The sequence below is a fragment of the Ambystoma mexicanum genome, chromosome 13 (genome assembly GCF_040938575.1).
Source record: "Ambystoma mexicanum isolate Mex_15411 chromosome 13, UKY_AmexF1_1, whole genome shotgun sequence".
Taxonomy (NCBI): Eukaryota; Metazoa; Chordata; class Amphibia; order Caudata; family Ambystomatidae; genus Ambystoma; species Ambystoma mexicanum.
Window position 1 is genome coordinate 655,535,633 of NC_090938.1, and position 24,690 is coordinate 655,560,322.

Below are 24,690 nucleotides of genomic sequence, written 5' to 3' on the forward strand. Positions count from 1 at the left end.
ATTACCAATCCAAGATGGCAGCTCGGAAACACAAGTCTTTTTTTGGTGTTTATTCCTCAGTGGCTGAGAGTCTGCTCTCTCGGGTGGTACCATTGTAAAATGGCGGGATTGGTGCTGCAAAGGACGTTGTTATGTGTGACGGGTAAGGACAGTCAGCACCCCCAGATTGCTCTTCAGGGAGCAAAGTGTGTACGTCTTATTCTGCTAAAGGTGTAACAAGGTTTCGCATTGCCCCGCCACTGAAATGATCTGATCACTTAACCTGCAATCTTCACTGTTCATAGTCCTTCTCTTCCTCATTACAGCACTTATGTTTGAAGCCCCTGCCGTCGGAGTAAAAATGCTACTTACCAGACTTGTTCTTTTGCCCTGCCGTTCCCTGGGAGCTATAATACCCATTTCCTATCATAGTTCAGTACCAGTACTGACTTTGATTGATTTGTTATTTATTATGCGCCTATACACAAGTGTTTCAAGGGGCAACCCACCCAACCCTGTCAGGTTCCCAACCCCCATTTCTAGAATTCATTGCATCTTTTAACACCCATACCTGTCCCACCCTCCATAGAGTACAATACTGCCCCGCCCACACAACATGTTAGTTTTAACTTATACCACGTGCCCATGAGAATTGTCAAGGATTATTCATAAAATGTGGAGTGACCCACTGAATATGTAAATCAGAACTTGTTGTAAGGAATGACAACCAATTGATGTTACAACGTAATGCCAATGGGGTACTAATGCATGTTTTTAATACAAACAAAGGTTTACCAAGTGTTGAAAATTCAGATTAACCAAGGTTGATAACATCTGAAAAGTGGGTATCAACTATACCAGGATATTCAGACAACTAATGGAATGTTACTAAAACACAATTGCCTGTGATTTGGAACAGGACATTTGTTTTTACTGTTGTATAATTATTGCTACGCCTTGATAAACCCACAATGGGGTGAAACGTTAGCACCTGCCACCATTTGGTTATTGTTGGCTGAGGAAGATTTAGAAACCAACTAGGACAACCTATGACGTACGATAAGGTTTTTTTAAAATGAGGAATAAAGAAATCCATTTGGATATACACGCTTGCTTTGATGTCTATTTGTCATGGGGCAGAAATATACCTAACTAGTTCACAGTCCGATTTTTACGTTTTGACTGATTAGTTGGATATGAGTCGTAGTAAGTTTCTTCCCGCTGGCATACATATGAGAATTTATATGCTGAATTAATACAACGGAACAATGTAGAAAGGTGCACAGACATACTATTCACTCTATTCTGCCAGGATTTCGGCTGGGTGGCTGGGCCACCTGCTGCTCCATTATGTCCTCTCCTTGCTGGGCTTGGAGGAACAACCTAAACTCTGGGAGATTCCAGGGACTTTTACAGCACTCAGGTTACTCCTAGACTTAAGACCTAAAAACACTCGAAACTTGAGTGTACTGAAACAGAGAGGATTCCGTAGCCTATCATGTGAAGCTTAAACACTTATTTCATTAATTCTTCAATAAATTCATACAAAAAATAGAGCAATATGTGTAGGCGTGCAAAAGCAGAACAGCAGTGTCTGCAATTAATTCCGCAATTATAAAAGTACCATTCATAAAATCTACAATTCATACTAAAAACAATGTTAAAGCATTTACTATTGACGTGAATTTTTAGTTCTCAAACCTTTACTATTCTAATACCATTAGTTCTTTAGTATAGTTGTTAAGCACTATTCCCGCTGGTGTGTGGTGTGGCTGAGTTCGCCAGCATACTGCCCAACATGTTTTGTTCTTATACTGAAGGCTTATGTCCAAAGAAGTTCCTCAGGGGCTACTGATCTGCCAGCATCCTCCTACACTATCTATATTTATTCACACACATACATTGTGATCTTAGCTATGCTGCTAGGAGCCTTACAATCTTCAAGGTGTCTTTTCTACCAGCAATACGAAGAGAATGTCCTTCAAATCATCTTTGTTTATTTATTGTCCCTGTTAATGGAAAGACAGTCCTTTGATAATGGTTCTTGTCTTCGTCTTAATGGGTCTCTTAATCAGCCCAATAACTTAGGAAAATGTCCTGTGCTGCGTTACCTGTCCCCTTTTTCACATTAAAGAAATAATATACATAATAACCTGTTAGTGTGCTTGCGTGTCATCTCTAATTAAATAATGTCTACTTCACCTTCACATGATGCCTTTACCTACCCTTCTGTCGTAAGAGAGTCTGAGTGGTCCCGTTTCTTATCGGGGCTCTGTGGTTGTAACTTGATCTTCCCCATGTACGAGTGACCAGCTAGTGAAACGGGAAACAAAATCCCATGTTTGCGTTAGATTGATCTGCCCACTCTATACCTATTAGACATGTGTATCGTATAGACATGTGTATCGTATCGCTATGTTCTTAACTTACTTGCCTTGCGGATCTGTCCGGCATTACTTCTTGTGTCGCCTCAAGGAGAACGAAATGTTTATCCTGGGCGCGTGCATCCGAATGTCTAGGTTTCCCCATTATGGTTTATTTTGTCCAGTATCATAGCAACGCGTATCCTGGTAACGCCTGCCTCGGACCTCTTCGCTTTGTACATTTGTGTGTGATGAACGCGGTGGAAATTTTAGCAAGTATCTTTAAGTGACTGCTTTCCCTAGCTACAAGGGGCATGTAGCAACCCCAAGAGATCATCACACTTTAAACTGATGGCGTTACAAAAACAACATAGTCTAAGCACTATGATCGAATTTTATGCCATTCAAGATTATCATTGAGGCCATTTAGGTCACATTTAGTAAAAAAAAATGTATTCTTGCACCTTCCTCTGCAATCTTTGTCTGCACTATTGTCTTTACTCATCTGTACTTTATACAACACTGTCCATTTTAGCTGGTCACAGGTGTGTCCCAAAGTTGTATAGTGTTCTACCATAGGAGCATCCAGCACTTTGTTGCAAATACAACTCTTATGTTCACTTTATTCTTGTTTTTATTTTTCCTGACAGTATAAGAACGAAACATGTCGGGCAGTATGATGGCGAACTCGGCGACACCACATACCAGTGGGAATAGTGTTTAACACCTATAATAAAGAACTAATGGTCTTCTTCTCCTTCAATCTCGTGGTTTCTGCTACTATTCCTACGCGGACGACACGCAGATCATTGTCTAGCTTGACCTGACTCAATCTGAAACTGCTGCCCATCTGCAGAAATGCTTGGAGGATCTGGGCAGCTGGATGTCATCCAACTGGCTGAAGCTCAATGCTGGCAAGACTGAGGTACTGGTTGTCGGTACATCCTCCCTCCAGTGGTTTTGAACCTCTGACTTCTGGCCACTCTCCCTAGGCTCTCTCCCCACGCCAGTATCATCGGTCAGAAATCTAGGGGTTAGACTCTCTGCCTCCCTGGCCATGGAAGAACAGGTGGCGGCAGTACGCAAGGCTGGCCATTTCAACCTTCGGATCCTACGGAAGGTACTCCCTTTTATCCCTACAGGCTGCCAAGCCCCTGTGGTGGCTGCCTTGGTATTAAGTAGCTTGGACTACTGTAACTCACTTTATCTGGGCCAACCTCTTTATCTATCTAAACGTCTGCAGCTCCTTCAAAACGCAGTTGCTAGGTCTATCCTCTGCCTGTCCTTCGGCACTCATATGTCCCCGCTACTGAGGCAACTGCACTGGCTCCCCTTAGAGGGCTGTGTCATGTTTAAATCTATAAAAAAACTTTTTAGTTTTGCTTACACCTTTCTTTGCGCCAGTATTTCCTGTCTTCACATATATGACTTATGCTATTCCCAACAAATAAATGAAAGCGTTCAAGTCCGTCTGCGTGTAGATTTTTTTTATTTTTGTGATAATTCTAGGCCCTTTTGGATGACACGTGTTTCGGCATTACACTTTGCCTTTCTCAAATCCAGGCATTTCCTAAAGTATCGCGGTCCCGATAGTCTGCTTTATTGCAGTCTAGTTAGTAATTGGGGTCAAATCCCATCTGCTGAAAAAAGTCCAATTTGTGCTCCAAGCGTCGAGTCAGAATGCCTTGGTTGAGGAGCTCATGGTCTCCGTGTTTGCATACACCTGTGCGACAAACTGAAGGTTAACAAAACAGAATCTCCAATTCAATAATTCCAATTTACAAATAGATTTGGAGCAAAGGTATCGGTTGTGAGAGCACAAATCTAAGGCTATCACCAAAAAGCACCTCAAATTGAACCACATGTTTAAATCTATGGGTATGTTCCACCAAGCTTTCTACGGTATTGGAGCTGAGAATCTTCAAATTTGTGCACTACATCCTACATCCCTTCCCGCCTCCTACGTTCTCAATCAGCCCTTCTTTTTGTGGTTCCCTGGCACAGGCTGGCTCGTTCAGGTGGTTGTGCCTTTTCTACTGTAGCCGCTAATGCCTGGAACAAACTTCTGCATTCTCTGTGGAGCACTGCTGATCATTTCTGCTTTCGACGTAAATTGAAAACATTATTATTATAATGGCTCTCCTCCCTGTTTTGTTTCTGCTAGCTGCCTATAGCGCCATGATGCCTTCGGCGTACGTGCGCTCAATAAATTCCTATAACATAACGTAACAGACTAGTAAAGGTTTGAGAACTAAATATTCACGTCAATAGTGGAATGTAGCACTGTGCATGTTTTAGCATTTTTTTGAGTTTGAATTGTAGATTTTATGAATGGTACTTTTGTAATTGCGGAATTAATTGTTGACACTGCTGTTCTGTTTTGGCACACCTATACATATTGCTATGTTTTGTGTATGAATTTGTTGAAGGATTAATTAAGTGTTTAAACTTCATATGATTGGCTACTGAATCCTCTATGTTTCAGTCTACTCAAGTTTCAAGTGTTATTTGGGCTTGGAGGGACACCTCTAACTTTCTCTGCGCCATCTGCTTGGCCTTGAGGTGGGATTTTGGTCTCCTAAGCCAACTTGCTGGGCAGGGGGCCTGCTTCAGCTGTCTACTGTCCTGCAAGCCCTGCTGGGCGGTCTGGCATGGATGGCCTCGTTGATGTCTGCCTGGGCTGGAGAGTCGGTGAGTGGGGGCGGGACCTTTGGCGCCCCTATGAGGTATGTATGGGTGGTGCTTCTTCCCATCTGTGGGGCCAGCCCGCTCCAGTCCCTGCCTCCATTGCTGCTTTCGGTTGCATTGGGAGGGGGTGGGGGCTCTGGTGTGCGCAACTGCCTCTACGGGCGGTCACATTGTTTCTTGGATCTCACCGGGATCCAGGTGGGGCCTGGTGTCTCTGCAAGGTCCTTGCTATATATAAAAAAAGAGAAAGGAAACAGCAGCACGTTTGTAACCGGGCTCGCACACACTTATGTCCATGGTGTGCTGCGAGGCATCCCTGCTGGCAGGCCCCACATGGGATATGACCATATAATGTGCATTTTGGCACTCCCGCAGATTTGGATTCTGGGGGGGACAGTGAGAGGCTTCTTGCTGATGAATGCAAGCAAGCTTCGGGTTGCCTGACTGGATCAGCTAGTCACAGGGCGGCTCAGGTAGGCGGCCATGGGCTGGCCCGCTTGTAACTGGGTGCATCTGATGGTCCTTGTTGCCTTTTTGTAAGGGGCGCTGCTTCTGTTCATTTGGTTTCTGGTGTTTTGTTGTGCTGGTGCTCTGCTTTTGATGTCCTGCTGCAGTTTTTGTTGTTCTCTGCTGCCGATATGCAGATGTTTTTGTCAGTGGGTTCTGCCTCGTGTACCTGCCTGCAATGGCTCCTGGGAAAAGGCGGTCTAAGCTGAAGCATATGGAGGTGGAGGGTGCGACGACAAGTTCCCTGTCTTCCTTTAATGACTCTGACCAGCGTACATCCTCCAAGCATAAGAGGGCTCCTGTGCGGTCGGATAACTTATCGGACCACATTTGCAGGGTGGCCCTCTGGTGTCTGGTGCTCACATCCGTGTACTCTTTTGACAGGGAGTCTTGTTCGTCTTCTTCTGTGGTGCAGGCCGATGCGGAATACTAAGGGGAAGTATCTGTATAAGAAGGTGCTGGCTGTTGTGTTGGCGCAGATGGCGGGATACATGGGGTTTCGTCAACCGCCCCCCCATGCCTGATGTGTTGTCTTTATCCAGGCCTCATCCACACCAGTTTAAACATACTATCCCATTTGATGGCAAGATGTTTGGTTATTCTCCGGAGGACAGGGTACATTGTGCCTTGAAGGCGAATAAACACGCTGACAAACTTTGTCATCGTTCTGAGGCTAAGCCCAGGGTTGGGACTTCTGACAACCGTAAGAAATTTCAGTCATGTGGTGTCCAGGGGAAATTTTCATAAGTCTCCTGGTGGAAGTCAGTCCAGAGGGCCGTCTGTCAAAGCCTTTGTTGTGGTGCCTCCCCAAAAGTCCTGACACCAAATGTGTTGGGACCAGGCTGTGCTGGTTCTGACTAGCCTGGAGGGCTCTATCTTCCGACCTGTGGGTGAACAGGATTGTTTGGTGGGGGTACCAGATCGAATGTTCCTCATCCCCGGTGGGGGTACCAGATTGAATGTTTCTCATCCCCGGTGGGGGTACCAAATCGAATGTTTCCCATCCCCTGTGCTCGGGAGTGTTGGCAACTCCACTACCCAGGAGGGCGGAGTGCACTTTGACCATGACCCAGAGTGTCCTGGAACTTTGAAGAAGGGGGCAATCCAGGAGGTTCCCATGACGGAGTGGGCCTCAGGGTGCTACTCTGTTATATTTGTGGTGCTCAAACCCAGTGCAAGATCCGACTGATCAGGGACATCAAGAGGCTTAATTTATTCATGCAGACTCTACATTTCAAGATTGAGAGTCTTCAACGGATCATCCCGTTGATCGAGGGCTTGGAATTTTTGGCATCCCTGGATCTCGAGGATGCATACTTTCACATGCTCATTCGGAGATCGCATCAGAAGTATCTGCGATTTCTCATTTTGGTTAGGCATTTCCAGTTCTGGACCCTTCCCTATGGGCTGAAGACAACTCCCAGGGTATTTACAAAGGTGTTGGTTCCAGTGGTGGCACTCCTTCGTGCCAGGGGTATACAGATGTTTCCATAGCTGGACGATTGGTTATTCAATGCTTCATCCCGGGAGCTGTTGAGGGAGCAGATAACCATCATCTGTGGAGTGTTGAAATCTCTGGGGTGTCTGATAAATTGGGACAAATCTTGTTTGGATCCATCACAGGATTTACAGTATGTAGGGGCCCCATTTCTGGACTGTGCGGGGGAGGGTCTACTGCCACTGGACCGTGCAGTCTGCCTGCGGCATCTTTTGGGGCTTCTGCTGTGCAATGACTGGGCTATGGGCAGGGAAGTTCTCCAGTTACAGGGTCACATGGCAGCGTGTGTCTTTGTAGTCCTGTGTTTGTACATGCAACGGCTGGTGTCCCAATAAAACCGCTCGAGGAGGACGGAGTCCCAGAAGTACGAGTCGCAGAACTCCATTCTCCCAGATCTGAGGGTTCAGCTCCAGTGGTGGATGGATCTGGACAATCTGTTACAGGGTTTTCCGTTGGTTCACCTCTTACTGAAAATTGTTACTGCCAATGCCAGTGGCCTTGATTGGATGGCGTTTTGATTGGGGCCCAGAGTGCTCAGGGGTGCCAATGCAGGCATCGAAATCATCCAATTGGAGGGAGCCGGTGGTGATATTCGTGGCTCTACAAAAAGGTTCCCGTGCCATCCAGAGGTCGGCTGTTCTGGTCCGGACGGACAATACTTCATCATTGGCGAATGCCAAATACAGTGTTGTACAAAGTCACATCTCCTGGAGTCCCTGGTGTTCCAGTTGGGATGTTGGGTGGAGGACAACCTGCTAGCTTTGCGAGCAGTTCATGTCAGGGGGGTGGACCACTTCCAGGAGGATGGCTTGAGCAGGATTTTCCCATCGTCAGATTGGATTTTGTGCAGATCGGGGTTTTGCATGATCTGTCAGAAGTTTGGGTCACCAGTTCTAGATCTGGATGCCCAACTTCCCTGGTTTTGCTGCAGGTTCCTGTCTCCAGGGACTTGAGGTGTGGATGCATTGACACTGGAATGGCCACAGGGGCTTCTTTATGCCTTGCCGCCAATCCTGCTGCTTCCCAGGGTGCTGCTTCAGGACTCTGGGTCAGAGGTGATTCTGGTGGCGCTGGTGTCGCCAAGGTGCTCTTGGTACCCTCTTCTTCGCAACCTGACAGTGGCACCGGGATGGTTCCTGCCCTCGTTCCCATGCTTACTCTGGATGGGGCAGGGCCCTCCTGCTTCTTGGATTCCAACGTGGGGGGGGGTTTAGAGGTTCAGATGCAGGGATTTATGCAGACGGGGCTTAACTCCACAATTGGCGTTGGCTATTCAGAAGTCAGGCGTCCTTCGACGCTGAAGCTGTATGAGGCGTATTGGAAGAAATTCACAAGGTGGTGCGCTAGGAAGTTGGTGCATGCCCTGGACCGTTCCATACCTGATTTTGCAGTTTCTGCAGGATGGCTGGGAGTTGGATCCTCTCTTAGGGCCCAGTGCTTGGTGATCTGGGCATTTGGGGAGCCCTAGGTTCTCGGTTCCAGGTGTGAGCCGTTGGACTCTTTCTGTTGAAAGGTTTCCTCTTGTCTAAACCCATGGTGTCTGCTTGGGGCATTCTCTTGGTTTTGTGTGCTTTGCAGGACTCTCCCTTTTGAACCAATGGAGTCCATTGATATCAAGTTTCTCACTTGGAAAACAGTGTTTTTGGTGTGCATTACCTCGGCAAGGAGACTGGGTGAAATTGGAGCGTTGTTATGCACAGGTCTGTTCCTGTGAGTTCCCTTGAATTCTCTGGTTCTTAATTCCTTCCTGAAGTCCTTTCGAAGTTCCATCAGGCGCAGGATATTGTGCTGCTGTCCTTCTTTCCTAGTCCCATCGCGCCTAATGAGGAACGGTGGCATAAATTGAATGTGAAATGGGCTGTCTTATATCCTGAGGACAAGAGATTCTTACTGTCCCTGAAGAAGGGAGCCATGCACATTACTGCTTCAGTTTCTCTGAGTCTGTGGGGCAATGTGATGGGCACCAAGAACACAGACTTCAATCAGAGATATTTAATGTCAATAGGTTTACAGGGAGACCCCTACAAAGCCCTCAGTAACAAGAGGCAGTCCATCCCATGGGGAACCTTTAGCATAGGTAAACTAAGGGGTGTCCACGCTGCAAACTAGTTAACATGTTGTATGTTATTCTAATTACTTTAAAAAGTTCATTTTGTACAAAAAAAGTCACACGAGTATCTCAGACATAGGTTAATATTTTATATAATTGAGAAATAAAAGGAAAAAGTTCACCTACATATCGAACACAAAATAAACATATTTGCAAGAGTTAAGTTGTGAGACAGTAATTGATACAAAACATTAGTCAATTTAGAAAAATATACCTAATACAATACAATGTCACAAATGACAAGAAAAACATGGCTTTGAAAAGCTTTTGCGCAACCTCACAGACTGCACCTAGACTCCAAGGTTCTCTAAATGCCCTAATGGCTGCCCACTGGGCCCACAGTTTGGACACTGCTAAACCCAAACTAGGGCCCTCCTGCTGAAACTGTATAGGCATGGAGCATTGGAGGGCCTGTGTCTAATTCCTTTTAGACCACATGGTAAAATACCTCCAATGCCCATCATACACCTTCAAGGATGAAGGTCTCCTGTAGTTCTGAATCGCCAGAGAAGTTTGTGATGTGAAATTCTGCCTTGGCAGCCATTGCCTTTCTGCTTCCATGTCCCTCATCTGATGATGCTGGAGCCCTGTCCACTCGGAAACCCCATCAGAGAGCATTGAAATACTGGGAGTGGTACTATCACTGCTACCAAAAACTCAACCGATAGTGGGAACCGTGACCACCCTGGCCTAAAAGAGCACCAGAAGGATTTCTTCCAAAGCAGAGTCACAATCACTTCGGCAACAGTGGAAAGAGGCGGAAACACATGGAGGAGCCATACCGGCCAGTGCACTGCCTTCACATCCATCCCAAATGCTTCCTGGCATGGGAATCAGGAGCAGAAGCAGGGAATTATGATGGGAAGCAAACAACAATTCTATCCAGCAGGTGCTGAACCTTGAGTTAATAATACAGAACTCTTCCAGACTTCGCTCCCATGAGGAGTTCAGGAAGTTTGCCCTAACATCATCCCTTTGATCTGAATCGCTCTGAAAGAAAGCAAATTGTGTTCTGCCCATATCCACATCTTAAACGCCAAACGTTCCAGAGGTCTGGACAATTTCCTCCATGCCTGATCGCGCAGGTTGTGGTAGACGTTTTCTGTCTGTCCTGGTCAGCTGTGCTTTCCTTGGATCGAGGTGGGAAATGTCCTGGAGAAGGCTAACAGCTCTCCCCTGTTGTAAGAAAAGCTTACCTCCTGGACGTGACATCTTTCCCAGTGCTGGAAACCCTGCATCGCTGTGCTCCATCCCAGACCACTATCCGTTCCGTGGTTATAGGAACCAGCAATGGCTGATGTTGTGCGATCTCTTTTACATTTCTATTCTCCATTCACCACACCAACTCGTCCCTCAGTTCTGCAGTGATAGAAACCTGTTCCTTGGATTCCTTAGAAGCTGTTTTTCAATGCCTGTGAAGTGGGGGAAAATAGGGGGTTGCATGCATAACCTTGCCCAGGATGCAACGAACTTAGTGGCCACCATGTGCCCCAGGGCAATCTCACTGACTCCGAATGGAGTATTGTAAGACACATACTCTAGTGTAAACCCCATTTGAGGATGCTGTTTACGCAGGCGTCCGATGAGTGATTATTCCATGAGTCCAAAAACTACTGAAGCCTGGCCCCACATGTGTGACATCAGCACTTTCTTTGCTGGGAGAAGGTGTTACCAGATTTCTGTGAACACCTCTGCATTTCATTATTCTTGGATTGTCCATATCCACTCTTAATGGATAGTCTGTTCCTATACTTTGGTACTGTGGCGAATAGCCACTGAATCCTTTTCTAGAAATGGGTATTCCTTATAGCACCCTAGTTAGTCTTTGGGTCAGATTTCTTGTGAAGCTTTTCAGCATGTTCCACCTACCTTAACCTATGCCCCTGTCTGTACAGGGAGTCCCCAAACAGTATTTTCACCCGCAAAGGAATCGTCTTCACTGTGGACTTCTGGTACCCAGGTGAATGCCAATCCTTTTAACATGCAAATGGCGTGCGCAGAAATTGCTGCCGCCATATTCGGTGCTGATGCCCATATTCTGTCTTAGCCATGCCGTCAATGGTTCTGCATGGAACTTCATGTTCTTCGATATTGAGGCATAGTCAGCCTCCTCCTCAAATGCTTTTTTTCTTAAAGCCTTAAGCAGTCTCTGTGATATAGAAGGCATAAGTGCAGGTGCACATGGCCAGATGAGCCCTTGTGTATGGAGATCTGCCACTTCCGGACATAGCACCTTGATGAGTTGTCTTGAGACTGAAGGGCAGGGCACTGAATTAGAAATGCATGCGAGCTATTGCAAATTAAAGGAATCTGATCTCTGCTGTGTTTTTCTGATGGTGCCACGTGGAGAGCCCTGCAAATACAGGGATGCCAACAAATGTGCTTCCCTGATCAGTGATATCATTCTTTGCATGCTTTCCACCTTGAGATGTGCATATTCAGCTACTTTAAATCCAGCACCAGCCTGAACTTCCTGTTCTCCTTCGTCACCAGAAAAATCAAGTAAATCCCCTGACCCTTCTCCTTCTTGGGCACCCCTGCGATTGCTTGTTGATCCACAAGGCTTAGATTTCCAGGACTATGGCAAGTATTTTGTTCTTGCCCCCGGGAAGGGGTGTGTGGATTGTTTGAGGACCTCCTTCCTTAAATCCATGATTAAAGGCATTCTCGCCTGAATGGCGTGTTTTCAATTGTTTGGGAGGAAGTTTAGTGCCAAGATCCCAGGCTGGATCGGCAGCTTCCGGCTGAAACCTCATATACTCCCGAAACTTGTAACAGGAGTTCTGCCAGTTCCTCTTCATCCATATGCCTCACGGTGGACTAATTGAGCTCATCCGTAGTGACTGTTTCTGATGAGAAGTCGATGGAGATATATGATATGACATTTATAACGCGCCTATACACAAGTGTTTCAAGGAGCGATGAGGCAAGGGAGGGGAAACAAAGGGAGGACAAGACGGCGATCTTATTACGCCTAGTGACAATGAGATCGTGCAGGGGAGAGGGAAGGGGGAAGTGCAAGGGGAAGGGGAGGAGGAGGAGCAAGTGCAGGACACAGGATCAAAAGCAAGTAGTGCGGCCAGCAGGTGTCATTGCAAGGGTTAAGTGCAGGCAACAAGTGTCTGATAAGTGCAGGTAAAAGGACTAGGGTTGCAGATACAGACCCAAGTGCAAGGTTGCCAGGAGGCAGTGCAGGTGTGCAACTGGGCGGGCAGGGCTTGGGCTCGGAAGTTCAGAGGGTAGCCAGGTGACCAGTGTAGTATCAGACAGGAGATCAGCAGGGAAGAGGAAGAGAGAAGGCAGAAGCAAAGAGGAAAGTCTTGAGATGCTTCCGCAATCGGAGATGGTTCTGCTCAAGTTTCAGAGAGGCAGGGAGGCTCTTCCAGAGTGAGGCACCAGCCGAAGAGAGAGATCTGCCCCCAAATCGTTGCTTGGAGAAGTGACTGACCCTCAAGGAGTTGGAGGAGCGAAGGGTGCGAGTAGGAAGATTCCAAAGAGAGAGTTGCAGGGTTACCAGTCATTTGGTCAAAAATAAATGGTCGAATGACCATTTGATCGATGTAAAATGGTCGGAAAAAAAAGGTCGAATTTTTTTTTTATTTTTTTTTATTTAAAAAATATTTTTTAAGCAACCAAACAAAAAAATATATATATAAATAATAAATTCGACCTTTTTTTTTTTTCGACAGTTTTGATTCGATCAAATGGTCATTCGACCATTTATTTTCGACCAAATGACCGGACACCGAGTTGCAGGTATTGCAGTCCCATGCCCCAGAACGCCTTGTGGACAATGCAAAGGGTCTTGAACTTGATCCGTGCAGGCACTGGGAGCCAACTTAGAGATTTCAGGGCTGGAGAGATACAAACCCTGTGCTTGAGGCCAAGGACAAGTCTCGCAGTCCTGTTCTGGATGAGTTGCAGAGGATGGAAAGTAGAGGCAGGCAGATTTAAATAGAGGCTGTTGTAGTACTCAAGCCTAGAGAGAACCACAGCTCTGGAGACCGAGAGCTTCTGGGGGAAGGGAGGAAAGGAAGAATATCTCTGTAGTTTGACTTCTTAGAGACATCGGAGATGTGAGGAGAGAAGGAGAGTGTGGAGTCGAAGATGACCCAGAGGTTCTTGTCCTCACAAGTGGGAGCAGGAAGAGGCCAAGGAAGGCCGGCCAGAGAGTGGCAGGAAAAAAAGGTGTAGGTGTGCCGGTGAGGAGGATCTCCGTCTTACTGGCATTCGGGCAGAGATCATTGACAGCACACCACTCCTGGATTGCAGATAGACAATCCGGGATGAGAAGAGCTGAGTGTCCGCATAGCACTGAAAGTTGGAGCAGAGAGCAGCAATGCGGTGGGCGAGAGGTGCCAGGTATTGGTTGAACAACCAGGGAGAAAGGTTTGACCCCTGGGGAACACGACAGGTGGAGAGAGAGATGGAGGAGAGGAATGACCCAATGTTGGACCTGGGAGGTTCGGTCAGAGAGGTAAGAAGTCAGCCAGGCCAGAGCCTGATCAGTGATACCCAGGTTATCACAGAGCCAGTTGAGCAGGATGACATGGTCGGCAGAAGAGAGATCAAGTAAGATGTGGACAGAGGGGAGATTAGCATCAAGGTTAGAGAGCAGGTCTTTGCGGATGTTCAGGAGGGCAGTTTCCTGGAGACAAGCAATAGATTCAGTGTGAAGATTACGTTGGGAGATGGCCAGCTTTTCCAGGAGTTTGTCCAGGAAAGGAGTGATGGAGATCGGGCAATAATTAGCCAGAAAGGAGGGGTCAGCGGAGGGATTCTTGAGAAGAGTGTGCACAAGAGAGTAAGTACTGCAAGAGGATGGTTGAGGGTGCTCATTTCTGCCCCTCTTTTTCTTCCTCAGGGCCTCGTCCTGTTTCAAGTCTTTTTAAATATATGTACTATTTCCCTCTCTGACATCGCATGAGAGGAACTCTGCACCCATCTCTGTTTTTCAGACGGAAAGGATACGGAACCTATGGAATCTGTATCCACTTCCGCATGTTTAATTTTCCAGACAGACGTCATACTGTTGTCGTACACCAGTCCAGCACATTTTTCACTGTACTGGGAACACAACAAAGTATCAGCATTCCCAGCATACTTTACATACTTTGCTCATGGCCTGCACATACACACAGTGCTGCTTTGTTTCCCCAGGCCAACAAGGACATCGCCTCCACAGGGTCCTTGTGGCCTCCCCACACAATGTGCATGGAATACAGCCACTACTGTAACCAACATTCAGGATGCTGCTCTAGCCCTCACAGACGAGCCACACACTGGCCTTGTTAAGCATTTGTTAGCACACAGTTACTCAAGCTGCATGCAGGGGACAGGGGTGTTGCTAGGTCTGGAAAAGATTTGGGGCTATCTAGCCTTTTGATTGTAGCCCCTGCGCTTCTATCCGGGGCTGCAACCAAAAGACACAGGGCTATAGCCCGCCCAGAACCCCATAGGGTGCCTCTGCAGGGGTAGAAAATTCAAATTGCAAGCTACTAGCCACCTCATTTTTATACATACACACAGAACACCAATTCTTACTCCCCTAGAGTCAAATATCACTAGTCATTGGCTAGTGGCGAGTGCACCTTTTGCAAGTTGCTTCCATGCCAGCGTTCACAGGAAATATGTGCACTCTGCCCCATAGCAATATATTCGTTCAAGGCAGGGACTCCTGCGATAGTGGTGGGGAACCCCGCACTGGACCCTCTAATGCTTTTCATATACACATCTTTTACATGGGCTCAGGCGCAGAGAAATCCTCCTCACTGGGCCCATTGCTGCCAAGGATTCCTAATGAGCTTCTGCCGCCTGAACCGAGATTCATTGCGCAGGTGGCGTCTTGGGAGGCTCTCACACCTTTGTCCCAAGCCCGAAAGCCAAGCATTGGATTCCTGTCGAAGGAGTGCATACTGATGACCGCCAAAGCCCAGCAGCGAGAGGATCACCATGGCACCATGAATCATAGCTGCACCCATGAGTTCCTGTCCATAAGGCAAGAACATTTTTCAACTGATGAATAATAAAATATTGAAGGAGTTCTACTCTCTGTGGAAAGGGGTAGGAAAAGCAAAATGGACCAACATTGGTTCCTGTCATGGCGGTTGGTACCTCAGGCGCAAGTACTGGGATGCGAAAGAGGGGTGTGGAGGTAACTCGTGACAACAGGGCTGCGGCGCGAGCAGCCAAGTGAAATATTTTGTTTTCTCTGGCAACGTATTTATTTCCAGCAGGAGACCATTCCAGAGCCTTTATAAATGAGATGCGAAGGAGGAGGGCCATATACACCTCGAAGTAGCATTTCCACTTGCTAAAGTGCAGGCTTGCAAGTGTATAAAAAAATATATCATCACCATAAACTCACTTTGCCAACTTGGTATGCCGACCTCTTACAAGCCTCAGTTTCAAATGAAAACCATTTTCTTAAAATGAAAACCATGAGCAGACTTGGTGTTCTTATGCGAGTGCAACTTGTATTCATGTCATGCTTAACAATAAAATGTGTTGCTGCATCAAGAAAGGAGTAGGAGCAGGTGATCTTATCATGCATATGCATAACCCACAAGATACATTAAAGTGATCTCGTATTGGCCAAGGTTACGTGTGATATGATCAGCCGTTCATGCTTTTAGGTCCCCATTAGTGCTTAATTTGTAAGGAAATAAGTGCCAGGGCCCAAATATTTTTTAGCACACTTGTGACACACCGGGGTGGACACCACCCACGTCTGCTCCATACATTGTTAACATATTTTGGGTTAAAGCTGCAACTCCCACTGGTTCATTGAAGGTGACGAATGATCTGACTTTGGCAGTATCGACCTAACATAAATGTTTGTGTTTTTCTTTAAAACACATTATTGTTAACATTTTGCTCTAATTCTATCAGTGGCAAGTGGAACCTATTAACCATCTAACCACAGACAAAAGAGCAAACATGCTTTCCTCCGATGGCGAATTGATGGACAAATACTGGCAAAATCATTAATGAACTAATGAACTAATGAAATGTCCTGCAAACACTGCAGTAAGGTCTTCTTGTATAGGTTGTCACTTGTGACATGCACTCCTCTTTGACACTGGCCTTTTCACTGACCTTGTCCCTGTGTTTGGGCTGCTCACTGGTGACTGCCCTATTTTTGCCAACCCACCCTGCCGTGGCAGTGCTGCTGGTTATTAAGGTAGAGAATGTTCACCAATGTCCTGCAGGCTGAGTGGAGCAGTGTGCTAGCATGAGTGACCAGGATTGTCACCTTCCCACTCGTCGTTATTCATGACAATGGATAATAAGCCTTGACCTGCCAACCTAGGCCACACTGTGGTTGCTTGTTGTGTTACCACAACTGACAGACAATTAAAATAAAGTTGTGGAGGGCGCTGCTGCGCACATCAGAAATGGCTGACTGAGAGGAGAGCTGCGGCTCGAGATAAATCCTGAGCCAAATTGATCCTGCCAGTGCCGATTCTGACACACCAGCATTAGACAATCCGGTGGTGGAAGGCTCGTGGAACAAGCCCTGGGAAAACGGGATACGCGCGCCGCAAGACAGCAGAGAAATCCTGCCTGATACTTGCAGCGGCTGGGAAGCTGCGACGTGGCCGCCCGACGGCTCCACGGGACATCTACTGTGGGCCGGGGAGTCGGAGACCAGTAGGCCGAGTTGGGGGAGGGGTGCCAGAGCTGCAGCAGGGCGCTGCAGAACGGAAAAAAGACACTTAGTGGCTGCCCTCCCCCGATGTGAAACACCAACAGCAGCCGACGCCTCACAAGTGAAGGTCGCCGGAGCTGCGGCGGCAGGCTGCACATCAAAGATCTGGAAGGGCAGCATCGGAGGAGGAGGCCCTGTGGAGCGATCCGGTGGCTGCACTTCTCTCCCGACGGGTGCGCGGCTGGAGGCGCTGCAGGCGCCTTGCGGGTCTGGCCCCTCCAGCCCCGCACGGCCACGCACGGGACTGCTCTGTGGGGCCTGGTGCGCCCCAACACAACGCGGCTGCCGTGCCGCCGAGGCGGACCTGGAGAAGTAATACGCGGAAGGAGCGGACATCAGCCCCCCTCCCCGCCAAATAAGTGGAACGCAACGGGGGACTCCTGCCAGCGCGCATATACCCGGGGGCACTGCCCGGCGCAGGATTGCTGAAGGGGGTCATCTGGGGAGCCCATGTGGTTACGGTCAAGCTTTGACTGGGGACTCATAGAAAACCTGAACCCCCATAGACATTGGGAAGATCTGCATTCAGACCTCTGGTGCGGCCTACAAGTTTGATGCACCTGTTTGCCAACACTGCATATCCACTACAGTGAAGAGGACCAGGCGGTCCCCCTGGGCAGTGTCTCAACGGCAGTCTTGGCAGGTCCAACCAACACGCCTTAGAAACTTGCAGGAGTTCCTCTGCTAAAGCCTCAGCAAGGTGGTGGCCTCTTTCTCTGGCCATTAGCACGTTAAGCACAGATACGTGGGAGAACACAGTCCACCCTCAAACCGAAAGCTGCGACACATGGGCTGCAACGAGAAGGGCTCAGGAGGGGAAAGAAACGGGCCAATGGACTCCTTTGCCAGCTCCCAGCCACACAGAGCGGCTGGGGTGACGCCACTAACTGTCACAAGTCTCTCCCCTTCTCACCTGTTTTTCCTGTTTGCTTGCGACCTTCGTAGATAATTTCTTTCGCACGGTCCGGGATTTGTATAAACCCGTGTGCTGGTCTTCGGTTTCCAGCGTGAGGATAGTAATCCAACTCCAGGATACGTTCAGATGTCCAGGACGGGAACCAGGAAGGAACAATGTCCGAGCTCGGAGGCACAGAACGCCGTGAGCCGAGTGCAGGCGAAGATCCAGGAAGAAAGTCGAAGGTAAGTTTGGGGGAAGGAAGGAAAGGAAAGGATTCAAGGAACCGGGAATCAGGATTCGGAAGAAAGCCCCGAGCGAACTCTGGCAACACACGTCCAACTACACCGAGCGGTAGCGTTGAGACGCGCAGAGCCACGGGGACGTGTCTGTTTAGTAGAACGTGGTGCGCAAAGACTGGCAAGCTGCGTTCCGTATCAAGTGGCCATGTTGGGAGGATCACAGCATTCAGTCCCCTATGGGTCAGGGACCATGAAGTTCAGAATGGACGCAGGCGACGGTTCATGACAGTATGCCTCCTCTGAAGCCCAGCTCCTCTGGGTTTGCCTGAATGGATAAGATGGTATCTTCGAATCAGTCTGGGAGCATTCATGTTTGACACGGGTTCCCAGGTGCGCTCACTGGGAGGATAACCCTTCCACTCGACCAAATATTGTAGTTGACCACGTCGGTACCTAGAGTCACAAATTCTGGAGACCTTGTATTCGAGTTGGTCATTGACAATCACTGGGGTAGATCTTGGAGCAGTTTGAGAGGGCTGAACATATGGTTTTAACAGAGAAGTGTGGAAGACTGGATAAATCCTTTTCCATGACTCTGGTAGTCGGAGTCGATAGGCCACTGGATTGACGATTTCTTTTATAGAAAAGGGCCCGTAATACCTGGGAGCCAATTTGTTTGGTCATAGGTGACGGGGAAGGAGTTTCGAGGATAACCAGACCTTATCGCCTCTTGAATAGGAAGGCCCAGGCCTTCTTTTGGAGTCAGCAAAATGGTTAACGTCCCTTCGGGCCTTTTCTAGGTGTTCCTTTGCTTCTTTGTGCACATTGATTAGTGTTTCAATCCAGGAATCAACTGCAGGAACCTGGGTAGGTTGTGGAAGAATGGACGGTAGGACTGAAGGATGAAATCCTTGACTACAGAATAAGGGACTGGTCTTGATAGCAGAATGATTTGAATTGTTGTATGCGAATTCAGCCACAGGTATTAGGAGTGACCAATCATCCTGGACTTTTGTGGCGAAGCAACAAAGATATTGTTCCAGGGTTTGGTTTGATCGTTCAGTAGCTCCATTGGTCTGTGGGTGATAACCCGAAGACAATGCACGTTGGATTCCCAGTATACAACATAGCTGTTTCCAGAACTGGGATATGTACTGGGGTCCTCGGTCAGAAATGATTTTGGAAGGTAGCCCATGAAGCCGAAATATGTGTTCTAGGAAAATCCCAGCAAGTTCGGATGAGGATGGTAGTTTGTATAAAGGCGTAAAATGAGCCATATGGGTGAACAAATCAATGGTAACCATTATAGTTGTGTAGCCTCTGGAAGAAAGTAGTTCCATGATAGAATCTGTGGCAATGATTTCCCGGGGTCTTGTTGGTAGTGCTGGTTGGAGCAGGAGACCTGCTGGTCTTTTATTGTCATGTTTGTTCTGATTGCAGACTGCACAAGTCTGGACATGGATCTTGATGTCATCCTTCATCCTTGGCCACCAAAACTGTCTTTGTATTAGATGGAGGGTGTTGGTGATGCCACGGTGTCCTGAATGGAAAGTATCATGACATAGGCTTGTGATCTTAAACTCCTGTCTTCACGTTAGGATTTGGGCAATTTTATTTATAATAGTTCCTTAAAAAACAAAAAGGTTTTGGAAACACTTCTGTTGTTTTGTCATAAAAGGCTGTCCTCAAGATGAAGCAACATTGACTTTATTAGGTTTTCCCTTGAGGGCAGGTTCTTTCTTTAATGTTTTTCCTATATTTCTAGGACCCTCCCAAGAAGAGAAGACACCAAATAATTGGGGGACTGGTCCGCATGCATGTAAGGAAGCTATTTCTAGCCCTAAAAACACCAACAGCAACATACATGGTTAAGCTGTTTTCAGCCCTGATGAAAGTGGTCTCCTACCACTGAAACCGGTTGGCTCATCACAACACTGTACCTGCATACTTGAACGCAATATGTCATAATACAGTAAGATCAACCCTAATGAAGATAAGGACTGATCAAGGATCATTACTGTGTACAAAACACACAGAAATATAGGAAAAACTTTCTATATTAACAACAGCAAGACAAAAGAAAAAAACAAAACAGAAATAAAAAAAGATGCTGACGCGAGGACTGTAGGTCCCAGATATACGAAATATACCCACCTCCCAGAAAATACATTAATCAGGGATAAGTGGGGGTCTTTTAAAGAAAGAACCTGCCCTCAAGGGAAAACCTAATAAAGTCAATGTTGCTTCATCTTGAGGACAGCCTTTTATTACAAAACAACAGAAGTGTTTCCAAAACCTTTTTGTTTTTTAAGGAACTATTATAAATAAAATTGCCCAAATCCTAACGTGAAGACAAAATATCCAAGGGAAGATTTGGGTATTTGACCACCCTTATGGTCCAGTACGTGGATACACCTCTCTTAAACTCCTTCCAAGGTTCAGAGGACTGAGTTTGGATTTGAATATCCTCCAGGAGAGTAATTGCTTGAGCAACAAATATTGTGTCGGGAAACATCTTAGGAAATGTCCGATCCTCAAGGGGTTCGTAATCGGGAAGTGTGGATAAGGCATCGGTAATAATGTTATGTGTTCCAGGGAAATGATGGATTTGAAATTGGTATTGGGCAAAAAAGAAGGCCCAACGGGCTTAGCGACTATTTCTACATTCTAGGGATTGTAGGACTTGAAGATTTCGATGGTCCGTGCAGACTTGTACCAGGTGTTTGGCTCGTAGAAGGAGATGACGCCAATCAGTGAAGGCTTGATGAATGGCTAACAATTCCAGAATAATGAGTTTCACTGGGAGTCAAGGTGCGGGAGAGATAGGCAATGGGGTGTTCTAACTTGTCGCCAAGTTCCTGTTTCAGGACTGCCCCAATGGCGTAGTTAGAGGCATCAGTTTCAACAAGAAAAGGTCGATCAATGTCGGGTTGAGCTAGGATGGGAGCTTGTGTGAACTCCGACTTCAACCGTTGAAACGCCGAATCTTGGGCTGAGGTCCACTGAAAGGGGGTGTCTTTCTTTAAAAATGTGATGATAGGGTGCACGATCTCAGAAAATGCTGGTATAAATTTCCTGTAGAAGTTAGCAAGCCCCAAGAAGGCTTGAATTTGCTTTACAGTGGTTGGAACGGGCCAAGATAGAATGGAGTCAACCTTGGAAGAGTCCATTCCAATCCCTTTTGGGCTAAGAACAAATCTGAGCTAGTGAACAGTAGATACATGGAAAAGACACTTCTCGGGTTTGGCCAGGAGGTTATGTTCACGTAGACGTTGTAAGATTGCCCTTACATGCTCTTCGTGTTTCAAATGGTCCTTGGAGTAGATCAGTATGTCGTCTAGATATACAATGACGAAGAGGAACAGCATATCTGAAAACACCCGATCCATAAAACGTTGGAAGATTGCTGGGGCATTAGCAAGTCCAAAGGGCATGACAAAGTATTCAAAATGGCAGAAAGATGTTCTAAAGGCTGTTTTACATTTGTCAACTTCTTTTATACGAATAAGATGGTAGGCACCCCTGAGATCTAGTTTTGTGAAGATGACTGCACCTCTGACTGCTTCCAGGATGTCCGAGTTGAGAGGCAATTGGTAACGGTCCTTGAGAGTGCATTGGTTAAGGCCACGGTAATCCAGACATGGCCTAAGCTCCTTGGAATCCTTCTTGGGAACGAAAAAAAGGGAAGCGCCCGCCGGGGACTTGGATGGTCGAATAGTTCCATTTTCCAAGTTGGTATCCAGGTATTCCCGGAGAGCCCTTTTTCCAGGTTCTGACAAAATAAACATTCTTCCAAAAGGAATTACGGCTGAAGGTTCAGTGTCGATGGCACAATCCTCAGGTCTATGGGGTGGTAGAGCTTGAACGATGGCTGTTGAGAATACGCCTGTGTAAGCTTGGTAGGCCCTGGGAATCCGGATGATGTTAGAGACGGTGACTGGATTTTGCTGAGTTTCGAGAGTCTTCAGATGACTTTGGTAAGGTGTCTAGGGACAAACAGTGAGACATACAATGCTCTGAACCGAGAAACAAAGAGCCTGCTGCCCAATTGATGTAGGGGTTATGCTTCTGTAACCAGGGCATTCCTAGAACCATTGGATAGTGGGCAGATCTTATAATATCTATTTGCAAATGAAACAGTCTTTGGCTGATTCCGGCGCTCCTCACTGGAAAGTAAATTAAGTACAGAGCAGCAAACAGAAGATCTATTACCCTTAGACTGTAAAGGGAAACAAAACTGTACTGTTAACTAATTTAGACCTTGGAATAATTCGCGCTCTGTAAAGGAGAAAATGGTTTTCAAAAACATTTCTTCAATCATACGTTGAGCCAAATAGATTGTCTGTTGTCTTAGCCTTTGTTTTTATTCCTAACAGGAAGTAGTTAATTCAATTGAAGATACACACTAGACAAAAACTGTTACGTCACAGTGTTTGACTTTTCCCAAATTTCGTGCTCAATTGTGGTCAAAACTTTATGCAGTTGTGATACATTTATTCTTGAAAGAAAAGGTTGCGTTTCCTAATGTGTTGCCATACAATCCAATGGGTTTTGCATTCAAATAGGCACTGTTACTTCACAGTTTTGGTTTGCAAAAGTTTGTATTCAAGTAGAAACTGTTGCTTCACAGTTTAACGTATGATTGAAGAAATGTTTTTGAAAACCATTTTCTCCTTTTACAGAGCGCAAATTATTCCAAGGTCTAAATTAGATCTTATAATATCAAATGTAATCCTCTCTTGGCGGTGGTTTATAGAAAAAAGTATCTCTTTGGTTTGAAGGGTTATGGGTCCTGAAGACCGGGGTCTCCCATCAATAGCTTCAACAGGTTGCATAGTCTCTCGTGTTGCGTGTGCAATGTTGTGAGTAGTGACCCAATCATGATCTATGAATGTACCCATGGCTCTGCAATCCACTAATGCCAGGCTGGGGTACGATTCTTTCTTGGAAGGCGATATGAATGCCTGTAGAATCACAAGATTATTTTGTCCATGAGAGTTCAAGGAAGGAATTGATGTGGAGCAGACACCTTTCTCCCGAAACTGTGCCCCATCTAGGATCGGGAGCTGGCGTTTCCCGAACGCCGTGGAGGAGCGATAGTGTAATCCAGAATAGGCGTCCCCAACACCATGAACCCAGGGGAGAACCAAAAAACACATATTCAATTACCATACACATGATAAAAACAGCATAAAAACACATAATTAATGCTGAACATATCCAGTTAAAGTGCATATTATTTTAATAGCCATCCTAGGATGTAAGCATAAGTGCATTGTGCATAACATAATTCAAGAGTACATAACATCCGTAGACAGCAAAAATCCTCAGTTGGTGCCCAATCTGTATTCAACCAAAGGGATATTTTGTAACCAGAATACAACCAGGCAAGGGGAAAAAGAAAAAAATATATATGCAAAAATTAAATGCAAAAATTAATTAGGGAGGCTTAAGGAGGTATACAAGGCAACATAATCACGCAGATCAAAATAATCAATATTTTCTGCGGGATAGAAAAGGTTGTACCTTAATCAAGCCCACCAATTCGTTATTGAAAACAGACAAGCGGGGTAGCATCAATATATACTACAGCAAAACCTGTGCTTGTCTCCAATCTGACCAAAGTAGTCAACAACCAGTACCTAGTACAGCTCCCAACCATATCGTGGGCTGTACTGGTATCTAACGTAGGTAGTTTCAACGATAAAATAACAGTGTCTAAGCTGTCTGTCTCTCACCGTAGCAGCAGAGAGAAAGCTTGACAATCGTCTTCCTCAGGACAGGGCAGATTAGATGATAAATTCTAAAATCTAAACATACAAATTCTCTACATTTAAATATTCAAGAGCCATCTATGGCCACGTAGTACAAAAAGTGTCTTTGAAATTATTCCATGTGTCCAATCTTCTTCAGATGGTTCTTCCTTAATTCACCCAGATGTTCAATGTATTCCATCTTAATAATGTTCAGCAATAAGGGATACATCGAAAATGGATATATAAAAAACCAAAAAAGAAGAGGAAAAGAGAAAAACCAGATATAAGACAACACATAAATCAAAGGCATACATAAGGATTACATAATTAAAAACATTCCTTGAACCGATCTAGCAACCCCACATGTAGCACCCTCCACGCAGTTAAAAATCCTGGTATCCTTAATAATAATCCAGGGTAAGCCCCATAATCTATTCGTAAGTCAGAAAAGGGGAATCCCAAATAAATTAGAGGGAAAGTGACAAAGGGGCATATTATCCCTATGTCAGTGCCGTGAAGATACTAACAAAATTATGTAGTCCAACCTGGCAAAATAGGGGGAGGGAAGCCAGAGTCAATCTGGGAATCCACTACCATCCCGTTGGCAATTAAACTAAAATGCAGAGTGAGAGGCATCCCGGCAGTACAATACATAAACAAGTTGTATTTCCATACCTTCAAAGGTGGAAGTTCCTTTTGAGTGTATCCGAAAAATGCCCATCAAAGTAGAGAAAAATTCTCTTGGTGGTACACCCTTAGAGTCTTATCCGGGTGCACAGTAGTTCAGGCTAGATGGGGAGAGAAAATCCCATCTACTGGAAATCTTGTGCAGACCAGATCCTGCATAGAGAAAAGAGAAAAAGAGATAAACAGGAAATAAGGTAGGAAAGGATTATAAAGGAGAACCATGAGGAAATCGCGTGGGCTCAGACTTATCCTTT

General features: G+C 46.2%; 1 protein-coding gene across 2 annotated transcripts in view; it reads left to right on the top strand.

Moving 5' to 3' along the window:
- Positions 1-8: 8 nt before the first annotated feature.
- The window catches only part of MRPL10 (mitochondrial ribosomal protein L10), an 83,526-nt gene continuing 58,844 nt past the window's right edge, over positions 9-24,690 (top strand). The window contains exon 1 of one of the 2 annotated variants that reach the window (XM_069634652.1): positions 9-142. In XM_069634652.1, coding sequence (XP_069490753.1) covers positions 100-142 — 43 coding nt within the window. In that variant the 5' untranslated portion in view covers positions 9-99. The remainder of the gene's footprint in view (positions 143-24,690) is intronic. The other variant, XM_069634653.1, reaches the window with a different exon arrangement.